General features: G+C 48.0%; 1 protein-coding gene across 1 annotated transcript; it reads left to right on the top strand.

The window, feature by feature from the left end:
* Positions 1–1,647: 1,647 nt before the first annotated feature.
* Positions 1,648–7,884, top strand: LOC137304064 (peptidyl-prolyl cis-trans isomerase-like). The gene is made up of 6 exons (XM_067972496.1): positions 1,648–1,893; positions 4,061–4,091; positions 4,176–4,264; positions 4,348–4,444; positions 7,535–7,610; positions 7,700–7,884. Exons 1-6 carry the CDS (start codon positions 1,714–1,716, stop codon positions 7,833–7,835), a joined length of 609 nt encoding a protein of 202 aa, XP_067828597.1. The 5' UTR covers positions 1,648–1,713; the 3' UTR covers positions 7,836–7,884.
* Positions 7,885–15,271: the final 7,387 nt, after the last annotated feature.

Here is a 15,271-nt window from a genome sequence, read left to right as displayed (position 1 = left end):
AAACAAATGTGTAATTTAACACCATATTCCTCAGCAAAAATAACTCGAGTTGGGAATACATCCCCCAATCATCCAGTTGGTGAACATACTTCTGGTGTGATACTAAGCTATATAAAACATTAAAGCACAGGCAGACTGTCCCAAGCGACCTGCATGGTGGAAACAGCTCGTTTTAAGCATGTTTGTTTTTAGTGCAAGATATGCAGCCTGTCGATTCGACAACTGGAACGCTCTGTGTTGGCAGCTCAGTGTTAAACACAGACATATATAATATCGAAACACAAAGTGACATAACTGAGTCATTTTAACACCAATATTGGCAGGTTCAGGACATTGACTTCATTGTTCCTGACTTTGCATGGTCTTTGTGCTTTCACATTGATACTTTTTTAAACCAGGGGAATATGTTTGTTCCGTGAATGAAATATTACGATTATGGGCCGCAGATGAAATCTCTTAATTCCAATGATCGGATCAGACTTTCTGAATCATCTTTATTGCTTGTGGTCCTAAAAGTGAATGCAACTGTGAAAAGTCATTCTCTGGATTTTAGGTTCAATGAAATTCAGCCTACATTTCACTATTTTTTTCTGCTTCTAGAAATATTGACATCTGTGAAAATAAATGTATCTTGAAGTACATTCTGAATATGGTAGAGTAACAGTATCGGCTACAATAGAAAGGAGAAAGAACTTGCATTTATATAGTGTCTTTCACCACTTCACAATGTGCCAAAGTGCTTCACAACCAACAAAGTACTTTTGAAATGTAGTCAATGTTGTAACGTAGGGATGGTTTGCCATTTAAAATGGACCAGCAGAATACCAATGATGCCTGCACTATACTGCTGTGTGACTTTACATGAGCTTTAGTATTCAGTGTACACCGACTGTCTGCGGGCGCTCCATCTCCATCCCAACAACCAAACTGACAAAATTCACTGATTCCATTTTGAGTTCCTGAAATTAAGTTAAGAAAATCTCGATTTTCCCTGTGAGTAGGATTTGAGATCTCACTGCTGCTGTCTGTGTTAAGTGGGTGGGGGTGAGATTGGTCGACGCTGGTAGCGCAAAACCGGGCTCGGAGCGAATGAGGCGCCCGTTTTTGCACCTCGTCCGATTGCCCTTTTCATTGATTGCAAGAGTTTAAAAAACAAGACAGAGCGTGAACTGGTTTAAACTTGTGCAACTGTTTATCGCACAGGATTGTGTATCAAACAGGTTTAGATTTTTTTTTCTTTTTTTGTCCCTTTTTTGTGATTTTAGGTCCCCCTTTTATAAGTGGGGAGTTAGAGTGTGTTTATGTACAGAAAAAAACAAAGAAAAACCAAAACCAGTGTCAAATCAAAGTTTTATGATCCCGGTCCAGGATGCACTCCAGCCCCTGCGTTCCCGCACAGGTTTAGATGTTTTTTTTCACAAAGAAAAACCATAACAAGTTCAAATTATAATTTTATTATTTCGATCCAGGATGCACTCCAGTCGGTTTAGCTTTTTAAAATGCGAATGGTCGATACTGTGAAACATATATTTGCAAGAGCTGCAGTTTGATTTGCATTCTGCCTCAGGCGGTGCGAAGAGCCGGAAAACAGGAGGCGATTCTGCAGCTTGCGGTCCCGCCGCCGCCGCCGCGCTCTGTGATTGACAGCTCGGGGTTCAGGGTCCCTGCCGGCCGGCCGCATGCGCAGTGTGCAGCGCGGTGCCCGCTGATACAATGTTTCCGCGCGTGGCCCGATACTTTCCCCAGTGTTGCAAAGGCACCGAGAGGCTGCACAGAGTGCGGCCCGCAGCTATCGCCGGGCTGAGAAGCCGCAGCGCGATGGCCGCGAAGAAGCCGCAGGTTTACATGGAGATTTCCGCGGACGGCGAGCCCCTGGGCCGGATCACAATGGAGGTGAGTTGCGGTTCCTGGACGCTTCGGACCCGGCCCCGGTTTAAATGGTCACTTCCCTCCAACACTCTGAAGGAATGTGCGCTCCCTGATGGAGTGAACAACTTTTATACAATTGATCGAAAACTCGGGGTGAAGGAAAATAATGTCGGGCATTGCGAAATCCGGTGGAATTTATCCGGATCCAGTTGATGATGAATATGTGAACTTTGCGGGTTAATTGGTACACTTTATTTCTAAAAATAAAAACAGAAAATGCTGCCAACACAGAGCAGGTCAAGCAGCATTTCTGGAGAGAGAGAGAGAGAGTTAATTTTCAGGTGGATGACCTTCAGAACTGCAAGATGACCGAGATGAACAGCTTTTGAGCAAGCACCCAGTCAGGGGAAAAAAAAGGAGAGCAATTTACATTATATCTAGCACTTTTCACGTGGGAAGAAATGGATAAGAACATAAGAAATAGGAGTAGGCCATATGTCCCCTCGAGCCTGCTCCGTTGTTCAACAAGATCATGGCTGATCTTCCACCTCAATGTCATTTTCCTGCACCAGCCCCCATATCCCTTGATGCCTTTACTATCTAGAAATCTATCGATCTCGGCTTTGAATGTACTAAATGCTGTGCCAAAGGAGATATCATGAGTGGAGTCCAAAAGCTTACTGAAAGAGGCTAGTTTTATGGAGGATAGGGAGGTGGTTTAGGGAAGCAATTCCAGAGCGTGAGGCCTAGACAGTTGAAGGCATGGCTGCAATGTTGGGGTGAAGGGAGGAAGGTTGCATCAGTCCAAGGAATGAAGACTTTGGGGGTGGTTGTATGCCTCGAGGAGATTGGAGATAGGCAGGAGCAAGGATGTAAATGTGAGGATGTGAATTTTCAATTGGAGCATGGGAGGACCTGGAGCCAATGTCAGTCAGTGAGCACAGGGGTAATGTGTAAGCAGGACTTGGTGTGGGTTCGGATATGGGTGACAGTTTTGGATGAGTTCAAGTTTAAGGATGGTGGAAGATGAGAGGCCAGGCGGGAGTGCATTGGGATAATAGTCTGAAGGTAACAACAGCATGGATGAGGGTTTCAGCAGAAGATGGGATTAGGCAGCTTAAACAAGCGATGTTACGGAGGTGGAATTAGGCGACCTTTACGATGGACAGCATATGGGGTGAGAAGCTCAGCTCTGGGTTAGATAGGACGCCGAGGCTGTGTACAATCAATCGAGTTCAGCTTCAGGCAGTAGCAGGGGCGGGAGATGGAAGCGAGGGCACAGAGTTTGTGTGTGGGTGAAAGACGCAGGGTGGGAAGGTCGATCAATCGATGAGAGCATAGGATGGGGTAGTTGGGTGGCCACTCATTTGGAGGTGGTGACGGTTACCGTGACTGCTCTTTGGAGAGAGGCACAGAGGGTTGCTGTGGGCTTATTCAAGGGTGATTCAAGCCTGGAACAGTGGCAGGAGCCACTGTGGAAAGACAGAGGTTGGGGTAGGGTTGGTCAGGAGGTAAAGCAGCCAAGGAGGAGAAATGAGAGGTGGTATGACTGAGTAACTGAAAGGAGACAAGAGAAAAAAAATTCCAGAGGGGCCATTTTCTCTCAATACTTTTCTCTTTTTCTCTCTCTGTTTCTGTCTTTCTCTCTCTCATAAAGTGCTTGTCCATGTATGTCCATGCTTGTCTATGTCTGCCTATGAAAGATTAACTGTAACTTCTCTCCATCTAACTGTTTTTGTTTGATTTCTAGCATCTGTAGATTTTTAAAAAGTATTATTGCTGTTTACAAATACAAAAAAATGTTTCCTGCAATAGTACCACTGGTTTCCATTGGATAGCTGGTACTGTCTTTCTGAAACTAGGGTTCCTTAGACTGTTGCTATTTGCAAGGGACCCAGGAGTGTTAGGATTTGCAGGGATTTCCTCACGCAGAAAAGACTGAAAATCACTGTGTTAGATGCTTATTGATCATGTATATGGTAAAATAATCGTATCCCATATCCAGCAGTATTGTATCTTGTATTTATACTGTTGGTCTGTATGAAACTTGTTCTTCATGTGTAGGTGTGATTAGATTTTAAATGACTTCTCCATACAATGTTTGAATAGTGATTACAGCTGTAAAGCTGCAGTGTTTTAATTATTGTACATGATGGATATACTGAAGCTGTGTACTGCTTGTCTCTTTCAGCTCAGGGCTGATGTGGTCCCAAAGACTGCAGGTAAGTGCCATGAACTGACTGATGAGTTGGTGAAAGTTTCAGTTGTTTAGATGTGTGGTCTTACTCTGAATTGCTTTGTTGCAGAAAACTTCCGTGCCTTGTGCACAGGTGAGAAGGGTTTTGGTTACAAGGGCTCAACATTCCACAGAATCATTCCCCGCTTCATGTGCCAGGTAAAGGACAATGTTATTTTGGGAATAGCTCTGTTCTTGTTTCAGTAGATGACAAATGACATGTTCAACTTTTAATTGTACAGGGTGGTGACTTCACAGCGAACAACGGCACAGGTGGAAAGTCCATCTACGGTAACAAGTTTAAGGATGAGAACTTTGAACTGAAGCACACAGGAGCTGGTAAATAAGATGCTCGACCCAATTGTATTTATGCTTTTCAGGTGGTGGACAGAGTGGAGTGGAGGTTGTTGGGAAGAAAGGAGGAGGAAGTGGGGGGAAGAGGGAGGAAACGGAAAGAAGTGTGAGTTAGGTGGGGAGAGGGAGGGGTGGAAGTTGGGGAAAGTAAAGTGAGGAGAGGGGGAGCAGTTGGAGAGGGTAGGGGAGCTGAGGAAGGAGGAGGTTGTTTCCTATCCACTAAGTGACGTGTGAGAGAGTTGTGCTCAGATGAGGAGGCTGGGCTCATATCGCCAACACCATGCTCAGTCGGTTGAGAGGGTTGTTTGGCTGTGGGGGTTTGGATTCTGATAACTTAATGATAGTCGGTGTGGGGGGGCAGGCAGATGTACTCGGGTGAGGTCTGTGGGCTCTGATCACCATATTTGTCAGTGGGGGAGGGGTTCAGTGCAGGGAGGGGATCATACATGGTTGGCTTGGAGTGGAGAAATCAAATGGGGAGTTGGGGTCTTTTCTGGTGTTTTCTGGTTTCAGCTGGGTTTCTGGTGTAAAACCCAGATTTTCTGCTCCCTGTGGGGTGGGAGGTATAAAGAGAGTGAGTTATTTTGAGATGCACGAATTGTGGCTTAGTACGGGGGGACTGTCCATTTACTGTGCAATCCAGGAGTTGCTTTTTCGGGGGGTGGGGTGACTGTTCTCTGGGAGATCCAGGAATTACTGCTCAGGGGGGTTTGCAGGGTGATTGTGAGTTTGCAGTTAAATATCGTCAGTTTGGTAATGGATTTATATTTAATGCGCGTTTGGGCCATTTAATCGCGATTACAGCTCAGTGTGGGGGTTGGGGTTTTTAAATTTGCCCTTCAGGGGAAATGCCACAATTTCAGGCGTGTTCGGGGTCAGCTTGTCTGTTATCAGCTCATTGCAGGGGTGTGCAGCTCAAAAACCATTTGGAGTCTGCTTGCATTTACACACTTAAACTGCTTTCCCGCTGCTTCTGTTCATCCTGCGTCTTTAGCTCGCTCTCTACTGTGAGGTTGCTGTTATAAAATTTACAGACATACTCTGAGAAATCTGCATTTGTTTTGGCAAATTTACTTTTGCTCTGAATTGACGGGTATTGAATTCAGACGGTACAGGTTGTTTTAGACTATTGTCTGCTCGATTTGCTTGTTCCTGGGAAACAAATCGAGTTGAATTTTTTGAGGAGGTCTCTAAAATGGTGGACATAAGAGTATTTATGGATATTGTCTATATGGACTTCGGAAGGAATTTGATAAGGTTCCACACAAGATCATTAGCAAAAATGAGAAGGCACGGAATTGGAGGTAATCTTGTGAAGTGGGTTAGAAATTGGCTGGGAGGTAGGAGACAAAGAGTAGAGATAAAGAGAATGTACTCTGATTGGTGGGATCTGACAAGTTGTGTTTCCCAGGGATCTGTATTGGGGCCTCAGCTTTTCAACAAATAGATCAATGACTTGGATGAGGGAGAAAGAGTTGTATATCCAAAATTGCAGATGACACAAAGTTAGGAGGCACAGTAAATTGTGTCGACGTGAGCAGGAAGTTACAAAGGGACACGGACAAGATTAAGTGAATGGGCAAAACTGCGGCAGGTAGAGTTCAATGTGGGAAAATGTGAGATCATCGACTTTGGATCCGAGAAAGACAAAACAGAATATTTTCTTAATAGTGAGAGACTAGGAACTGGGGGGAGCAAAGAGATTGGGGTGTCCAATCACACAAATCACTAAAAGCTAGTGTGCATGCACAAAAAGTAATCAAAAAGTCTGATGGAATTGGCCTTTATCTCAATGGGGCTGGAATACAAGGGGGAGGAAGTGATGCTTCAGTCCCACAGAGCCTTGGTCAGACCCCATCTGGAGTACTGCTTTCCGTTTTGGGCACCACACCTCAGGAAGGATATATTGGCCTTGGAGGGGTACAGCGCAGATTCACCAGAATGATAGAAGACTTGCATTTATATAGCGCTTTTCACAATATCCGGTTGTCCCAAATCGCTTTACAGCTAATAACGTAGTTTTGAAGTATAGACACTGTTGTAATGTAGGAAACGTGGCAACCAAATTTAGTACAGCAAGGTCCCACAAACATCAATGAGACGAATGACCAGATAATCTGTTTTAGTGATGTTGGTTGAAGAATAAATATTGGCCAGGACCAATGTTTGATTTTATTCCACGGGCCACACATCCTCAACCAGTAGTTTAGATTTTTGACCTTCATCCTAGATTGAATGATTCTAATCCTGGTTGGTCTTCTAGTTTGTGGAAAAAATACAGCTGCTGCATCAAAATCTCAGTGTGCAAAGTAGTAAGAATAATTTCATCTGAAGGGTGAGATTTAATTTAATTGCTCTTTAGATTTATTGCACAAGCCTTCAAACAAGGTAAGTGAGTTGACCTGCCAGGAGTTTCCTGCTATTGCCACTCTTCTTCCTATTACAGAGGAAGGAAAGTTCACACGGTGCTTTGCCTACTAATTTTTCCTTGGCTCTTGCTCTGGCTCCACTCAGCACCTGCCTGTTAGTGCAGCTAGCCTGAAATTGCGAATTCAGGGTATAACAATTGTGGCTTTAAATCTGGGTGTGACCACTTAGTGGAGTAGGGTACCGAAAAGATGGCAAATTTTACTTTTAAGATGCAGAGGACCAATATTTTCATGTCTGGGATCGTTCATGTTTGCCGATGTCTTCCAGCCTTTTGTTCCAGCTCACGCATTCCACCTACTGTGTCCTGCCACCCTCCTCTCCACAATCAGCAGCAGCATCTTCAGCCATTATACCCCGGCATTCTAGAATTTCGTACTGAAGCCCAACAATCTTGTTATATTTCAGCCCACTTTCAAAATCCTCCTGCAAACCTACCTCCCGACCAGACCTTCAGTCATCTCTCCCAACTCTCTCTCTCCCAACCCCCAGCTCCTGCTCACTGTCTCACCCAGTTCTTTCTCCCAGGCCCAGAAGTGCATTTTGATATTTTATTACAGTAAAGGCAAAATATAAGTGCAAGTTGTACAGGACAGCAAGCTGAACACATTTATGGAATGTTTCCTTTTTGTCATCTTATTGTTGCAGGTACCCTGTCTATGGCCAATGCTGGGCCAAATACGAATGGATCCCAGTTTTTTATTTGCACTGAGCAAACTCATTGGTAAGTATATGTTGACTTAGTATTTTCTCCTTTGCAAATATTCACTGCAGGATTTGGTGATCAGTAATGTCTGCTGTTGAATCTTGCAGGTTGGATGGACGCCATGTTGTATTTGGTTCCGTGAAAGGTGGAATGGATGTTGTAAAGAAGATGGAAGATTTGGGCAGCACAGGAGGCACTGTCACCAAGTTAATCACCATCACTGATTGTGGAGAGCTGGCCTAATTTTTTTTGCAAATGGAATTATACAATTTAAATAAAATTTGATCACTTGCATTTCTTCTCTTGTTTCGTACTGTAGAATTATGTATTTTTTTTTTTTAAATCGTTTATCCAGGTCAATTGTAGTCCTCTAGCTGACATCAATTAAAGTGCCGAAAACTGGCAGTTTGTCTCCAGGTGCCATGAATCCTACAGATTCGGTCTGTGGACTATATTGTGCATGTCTTTGCTCTAACATTCAGATTCCAGGTGTGTTTCAGCAATGTGACCACACTTTTAATCATTATCAGCAAAGCTCATTACATTTGGATGAAAGAAACATTCAGCCCGCCAAGACTTTTCATAATTTTTTTTGAATGAATTGTATAGTCGTCATTGTGAGGGATGTTGGAGCTGGCTATCGAAAGTTTGCCATTTTGGATATCAGCATTTTCCTATTCCAGGTCTTCTGGTGATAGAACCTGGGACAAAATATTTTCTCAGTATTGAGGCCGTAACTTCCACTATCATCCCTGGCATTGTTAACAGGTGAATTGAGGAAGAGTGGCCTACATTGGGAATGTCCAATATGCAGTGAACCCAGCTGTGAGCTTCTTTTATCTGTGCTGTATGATTTTATTATATGAGACAGTGCCTTCACAAGAGGGAGAAAATGGAACAAAAGAAGCAGAGCAAGACAGAATGTGAACTGATTCCAACATATGGAGATGTATTAACCACACAGGATTGTGTATCAAACCCAGATCATTTTTAAATGAAACCCGGTCAATCTCTGATAGTGTTGCACATGGGAAATCAACACCATCGTAGGTACAGCACAGGAGGAGGCCATTCGGTCCATCGTGCTTTATGTTCAGCCTTCAAGTGAAGAAGGGTTAGTGGGGAAAAAATAGGGTTGCCAACTCTGGTCGGCCATATTCCTGGAGGTTTCATCACATGACCGTCAACCTCCAAACGCCCCACCCAGTCAAAGAGCCCTGTTCCTCGCAGCCCCTATATTTTTTAGAACTAATAAATGAAAATGATCAAAGAAAATGAAACAAAGCCCACAATTCTTTAATGCTTATGATTTTTCTCACCGATTGCTGGCAGCAGTATCCCGTCTGTAATTCTTGGGAGATTCCAGGACAATCCTGAAGGGTTGGTAACCCTAGGCGGGAATAATTGGCGATGCTTCTGGCTGCGCCCTGGATCTGTGACTGACAGCTGGAGCTGCTTGCGATCCTGCCCAGCATTCAGATGTCACCCTATGGTCCCGCCCTGATGTGTGACTGACAGCTAGCGCAGCTCGACACTAGGGTCTGTGCTTTTGCCACTTCCAGCATTTCCAGCCCGGTCACCCACAAAGTTACTTTTGATGCGGAAAAGTTGAAGAGACACCGCAGAATGCCCCGAAAGTTCTTTGCACGTTTGGAGAGTGCACAAAGATTGTGGGTGCCGAGCTGGGTTGGCGGGGGGATTTTTTGCTTTGGTGTGTCAGCCGTGACTCAGTTGGTGGCACTCTGCCCTCTGAATCAGAAGTATGTGGATTCAAGTCCCATTCCAGAGACTTGAGCATAAATTCTAGATTGATTCTCCTTTGCAGTCCTGAAGGAGTGCTGCACTGTCGGAGGTGCCGTCTTTTGGATGAGATGTTAAACCAAGGCCCGTCTGCCCTCTCAGGTGGACGTAAAAGATCCCATGGCACTATTTCGATAAAGAGCAGGAGAGTTCTCCCTACTGTCCTGGCCGATATTTATCCCTCAACCAACATCAATAAAAAACAGATTATCTTATTGCTGTTTGTGGGACCTTGCTGTGTACAAATTGGCTGGTGCGTTTCCTGCGCTGCAGCAGTGTCCACTCTTCAAATTGGCTGTTAAGGGCTTTTGGACGTCCCAAGGTTGTGACAGGCGCTAGGTAAATGCAAGTCTTTCTTTAAATTTTTTTTGAGGGACCAAGGGAAATGTTGGGGATGAGGGTAGAGAAACAGATTAGCATCATCCAAATAAAATAAACAAATCCAGATCTGATGTCTGTATGTGATAGTCACATTATTGTATCTGTTTGTCTCTGCTCCAGCTGAGGCAGTAGTTCAAAATGGGCAATAAGACGAAATGGGCTGGAACTCTTTTCTCCAGAAAAGAGAAGGCTGAGGGGTGATCTGATCGAGGTCTTCCGGGCAATGAGAGGGTCGACATGACTGACAGCGCATGCTGATTATAGCCCCGCCCTCTCGATGACTGACAGCGCATGCCGATTATAGCCCCGCCCTCTCGATGACTGACAGCGCATGCTGATTATAGCCCATCCCTCTCGATGACTGACAGCGTATGCTGATTATAGCCCCGCCCTCTCGATGACTGACAGCATATGCTGATTATAGCCCCGCCCTCTCGATGACTGACAGCGAATGCTGATTATAGCCCCGCCCTCTCGATGACTGACAGCGAATGCTGATTATTGCCCCGCCCTCTCGATGACTGACAGCGCATCCTGATTATAGCCCCGCCCTCTCGATGACTGACAGTGCATGCTGATTATAGCCCCGCCCTCTCGCTGACTGACAGCGCATGCTGATTATAGCCCCGCCCTCTCGATGACTGACAGCACAAGCTGATTATAGCCCCGCCCTCTTGATGACTGACAGCGCATGCTGATTATAGCCCCGCCCTCTCGATGACTGACAGCGCATGCTGATTATAGCCCTGCCCTCTTGATGACTGACAGCGCATGCTGATTATAACCCCGCCCTCTAGATGACTGACAGCGCATGCTGATTATAGCCCCGCCCTCTAGATGACTGACAGCGCATGCTGATTATAACCCCGCCCTCTAGATGACTGACAGCGCATGCTGATTATAGCCCCGCCCTCTCGATGACTGACAGCGTATGCTGATTATAGCCCCGCCCTCTCGATGACTGACAGCGCATGCTGATTATAACCCCGCCCTCTAGATGACTGACAGCGCATGCTGATTGTAGCCCCGCCCTCTTGATGACTGACAGCGAATGCTGATTATAGCCACGCCCTCTCGATGACTGACAGCGAATGCCGATTATAGCCACGCCCTCTTGATGACTGACAGCGAATGCCGATTATAGCCACGCCCTCTCGATGACTGACAGCGCATGCTGATTGTAGCCCCGCCCTCTTGATGACTGTCAGCGAATGCTGATTATAGCCACGCCCTCTCGATGACTGACAGCGAATGCCGATTATAGCCACGCCCTCTTGATGACTGACAGCGAATGCTGATTACAGCCACGCCCTCTCGATGACTGACAGCAAATGCCGATTATAGCCCCGCCCTCTCGATGACTGACAGCGCATGCTGATTATAGCCCCGCCCTCTCGATAACTGACAGCGCATGCTGATTATAGCCCCGCCCTCTCGATGACTGACAGCGCATGCTGATTATAGCCCCGCCCTCTTGATGACTGACAGCGCATGCTGATTATAGCCCCGCCGTCTTGATGACTGACAGCGCATGCTGATTATAGCCCCGCCCTCTAGATGACTGACAGCGCATGCTGATTATAACCCCGCCCTCTAGATGACTGACAGCGCATGCTGATTATAGCCCCGCCCTCTCGATGACTGACAGCGTAAGCTGATTAAAGCCCCGCCCTCTCAATGACTGACAGCGCATGCTGATTATAACCCCGCCCTCTAGATGACTGACAGCGCATGCTGATTGTAGCCCCGCCCTCTTGATGACTGACAGCAAATGCTGATTATAGCCCCGCCCTCTCGATGACTGACAGCGAATGCCGATTATAGCCCCGCCCTCTCGATGACTGACAGCGAATGCCGATTATAGCCCCGCCCTCTCGATGACTGACAGCGCATGCGGATTATAGCCCCGCCCTCTCGATGACTGACAGCGTATGCTGATTATAGCCCCGCCCTCTCGATGACTGACAGCATATGCTGATTATAGCCCCGCCCTCTCGATGACTGACAGCGAATGCTGATTATAGCCCCGCCCTCTCGATGACTGACAGCGAATGCTGATTATAGCCCTGCCCTCTCGATGACTGACAGCGCATGCTGATTATAGCCCCGCCCTCTCGATGACTGACAGCGCATGCTGATTATAGCCCCGCCCTCTCGATGACTGACAGCGCATGCTGATTATAGCCCCGCCCTCTCAATGACTGACAGCACAAGCTGATTATAGCCCCGCCCTCTCGATGACTGACAGCGCATGCTGATTATAGCCCCGCCCTCTCGATGACTGACAGCGCATGCTGATTATAGCCCCGCCCTCTCGATGACTGACAGCGCATGCTGATTATAGCCCTGCCCTCTTGATGACTGACAGCGCATGCTGATTATAACCCCGCCCTCTAGATGACTGACAGCGCATGCTGATTATAGCCCCGCCCTCTAGATGACTGACAGCGCATGCTGATTATAACCCCGCCCTCTAGATGACTGACAGCGCATGCTGATTATAGCCCCGCCCTCTCGATGACTGACAGCGTATGCTGATTATAGCCCCGCCCTCTCGATGACTGACAGCGCATGCTGATTATAACCCCGCCCTCTAGATGACTGACAGCGCATGCTGATTGTAGCCCCGCCCTCTTGATGACTGACAGCGAATGCTGATTATAGCCCCGCCCTCTCGATGACTGACAGCGAATGCCGATTATAGCCACGCCCTCTTGATGACTGACAGCGAATGCCGATTATAGCCACGCCCTCTCGATGACTGACAGCGCATGCTGATTGTAGCCCCGCCCTCTTGATGACTGTCAGCGAATGCTGATTATAGCCACGCCCTCTCGATGACTGACAGCGAATGCCGATTATAGCCACGCCCTCTTGATGACTGACAGCGAATGCTGATTACAGCCACGCCCTCTCGATGACTGACAGCAAATGCCGATTATAGCCCCGCCCTCTCGATGACTGACAGCGCATGCTGATTATAGCCCCGCCCTCTCGATGACTGACAGCGCATGCTGATTATAGCCCCGCCCTCTCGATGACTGACAGCGCATGCTGATTATAGCCCCGCCCTCTTGATGACTGACAGCGCATGCTGATTATAGCCCCGCCGTCTAGATGACTGACAGCGCATGCTGATTATAACCCCGCCCTCTAGATGACTGACAGCGCATGCTGATTATAGCCCCGCCCTCTCGATGACTGACAGCGTATGCTGATTAAAGCCCCGCCCTCTCAATGACTGACAGCGCATGCTGATTATAACCCCGCCCTCTAGATGACTGACAGCGCATGCTGATTGTAGCCCCGCCCTCTTGATGACTGACAGCGAATGCTGATTATAGCCCCGCCCTCTCGATGACTGACAGCGAATGCTGATTATAGCCCCGCCCTCTCGATGACTGACAGCGAATGCCGATTATAGCCCCGCCCTCTCGATGACTGACAGCGCATGCTGATTATAGCCCCGCCCTCTCGATGACTGACAGCGTATGCTGATTATAGCCCCGCCCTCTCGATGACTGACAGCATATGCTGATTATAGCCCCGCCCTCTCGATGACTGACAGCGAATGCTGATTATAGCCCCGCCCTCTCGATGACTGACAGCGAATGCTGATTATAGCCCTGCCCTCTCGATGACTGACAGCGCATGCTGATTATAGCCCCGCCCTCTCGATGACTGACAGCGCATGCTGATTATAGCCCCGCCCTCTCGATGACTGACAGCGCATGCTGATTATAGCCCCGCCCTCTCAATGACTGACAGCACAAGCTGATTATAGCCCCGCCCTCTTGATGACTGACAGCGCATGCTGATTATAGCCTCGCCCTCTCGATGACTGACAGCGCATGCTGATTATAGCCCCGCCCTCTCGATGACTGACAGCGCATGCTGATTATAGCCCCGCCCTCTCGATGACTGACAGCGTATGCTGATTATAGCCCCGCCCTCTCGATGACTGACAGCGTATGCTGATTATAGCCCCGCCCTCTCGATGACTGACAGCGCATGCTGATTATAACCCCGCCCTCTAGATGACTGACAGCGCATGCTGATTGTAGCCACGCCCTCTTGATGACTGACAGCGAATGCTGATTATAGCCCCGCCCTCTCGATGACTGACAGCGAATGCCGATTATAGCCACGCCCTCTCGATGACTGACAGCGCATGCTGATTGTAGCCCCGCCCTCTTGATGACTGACAGCGAATGCTGATTATAGCCACGCCCTCTCGATGACTGACAGCGAATGCCGATTATAGCCACGCCCTCTTGATGACTGACAGCGCATGCTGATTATAGCCCCGCCCTCTCGATGACTGACAGCGCATGCTGATTATAGCCCCGCCCTCTTGATGACTGACAGCGCATGCTGATTATAGCCCCGCCCTCTTGATGACTGACAGCGCATGCTGATTATAACCCCGCCCTCTAGATGACTGACAGCGCATGCTGATTATAGCCCCGCCCTCTAGATGACTGACAGCGCATGCTGATTATAACCCCGCCCTCTAGATGACTGACAGCGCATGCTGATTATAGCCCCGCCCTCTCGATGACTGACAGCGTCTACTGATTATAGCCCCGCCCTCTCAATGACTGACAGCGCATGCTGATTATAACCCCGCCCTCTAGATGACTGACAGCGCATGCTGATTGTAGCCCCGCCCTCTTGATGACTGACAGCGAATGCTGATTATAGCCCCGCCCTCTCGATGACTGACAGCGAATGCTGATTACAGCCCCGCCCTCTCAATGACTGACAGCACAAGCTGATTATAGCCCCGCCCTCTTGATGACTGACAGCGCATGCTGATTATAGCCCCGCCCTCTCGATGACTGACAGCGCATGCTGATTATAGCCCCGCCCTCTCGATGACTGACAGCGCATGCTGATTATAGCCCCGCCCTCTCGATGACTGACAGCGTATGCTGATTATAGCCCCGCCCTCTCGATGACTGACAGCGTATGCTGATTATAGCCCCGCCCTCTCGATGACTGACAGCGCATGCTGATTATAACCCCGCCCTCTAGATGACTGACAGCGCATGCTGATTGTAGCCCCGCCCTCTTGATGACTGACAGCGAATGCTGATTATAGCCCCGCCCTCTCGATGACTGACAGCGAATGCCGATTATAGCCACGCCCTCTTGATGACTGACAGCGAATGCCGATTATAGCCACGCCCTCTCGATGACTGACAGCGCATGCTGATTGTAGCCCCGCCCTCTTGATGACTGACAGCGAATGCTGATTATAGCCACGCCCTCTCGATGACTGACAGCGAATGCCGATTATAGCCACGCCCTCTTGATGACTGACAGCGCATGCTGATTATAGTCCCGCCCTCTCGATGACTGACAGCGCATGCTGATTATAGCCCCGCCCTCTTGATGACTGACAGCGCATGCTGATTATAGCCCCGCCCTCTTGATGACTGACAGCGCATGCTGATTATAACCCCGCCCTCTAGATGACTGACAGCGCATGCTGA

The sequence above is a fragment of the Heptranchias perlo genome, chromosome 36, assembly GCF_035084215.1.
Source record: "Heptranchias perlo isolate sHepPer1 chromosome 36, sHepPer1.hap1, whole genome shotgun sequence".
Lineage (NCBI taxonomy): Eukaryota > Metazoa > Chordata > Chondrichthyes > Hexanchiformes > Hexanchidae > Heptranchias > Heptranchias perlo.
This window is presented reverse-complemented; position numbering and strand designations above follow the sequence as displayed.

Coding starts and splice junctions, on each gene's coding strand:
- LOC137304064 (XM_067972496.1), top strand. CDS start 1,714: ATGTTTCCGCGCGTGGCCCGATACTTTCCCCAGTGTTGCAAAGGCACC. Junction 1,894..4,060: donor TGGGCCGGATCACAATGGAG/GTGAGTTGCGGT, acceptor TGTCTCTTTCAG/CTCAGGGCTGATGTGGTCCC. Junction 4,445..7,534: donor ACTGAAGCACACAGGAGCTG/GTAAATAAGATG, acceptor TTATTGTTGCAG/GTACCCTGTCTATGGCCAAT.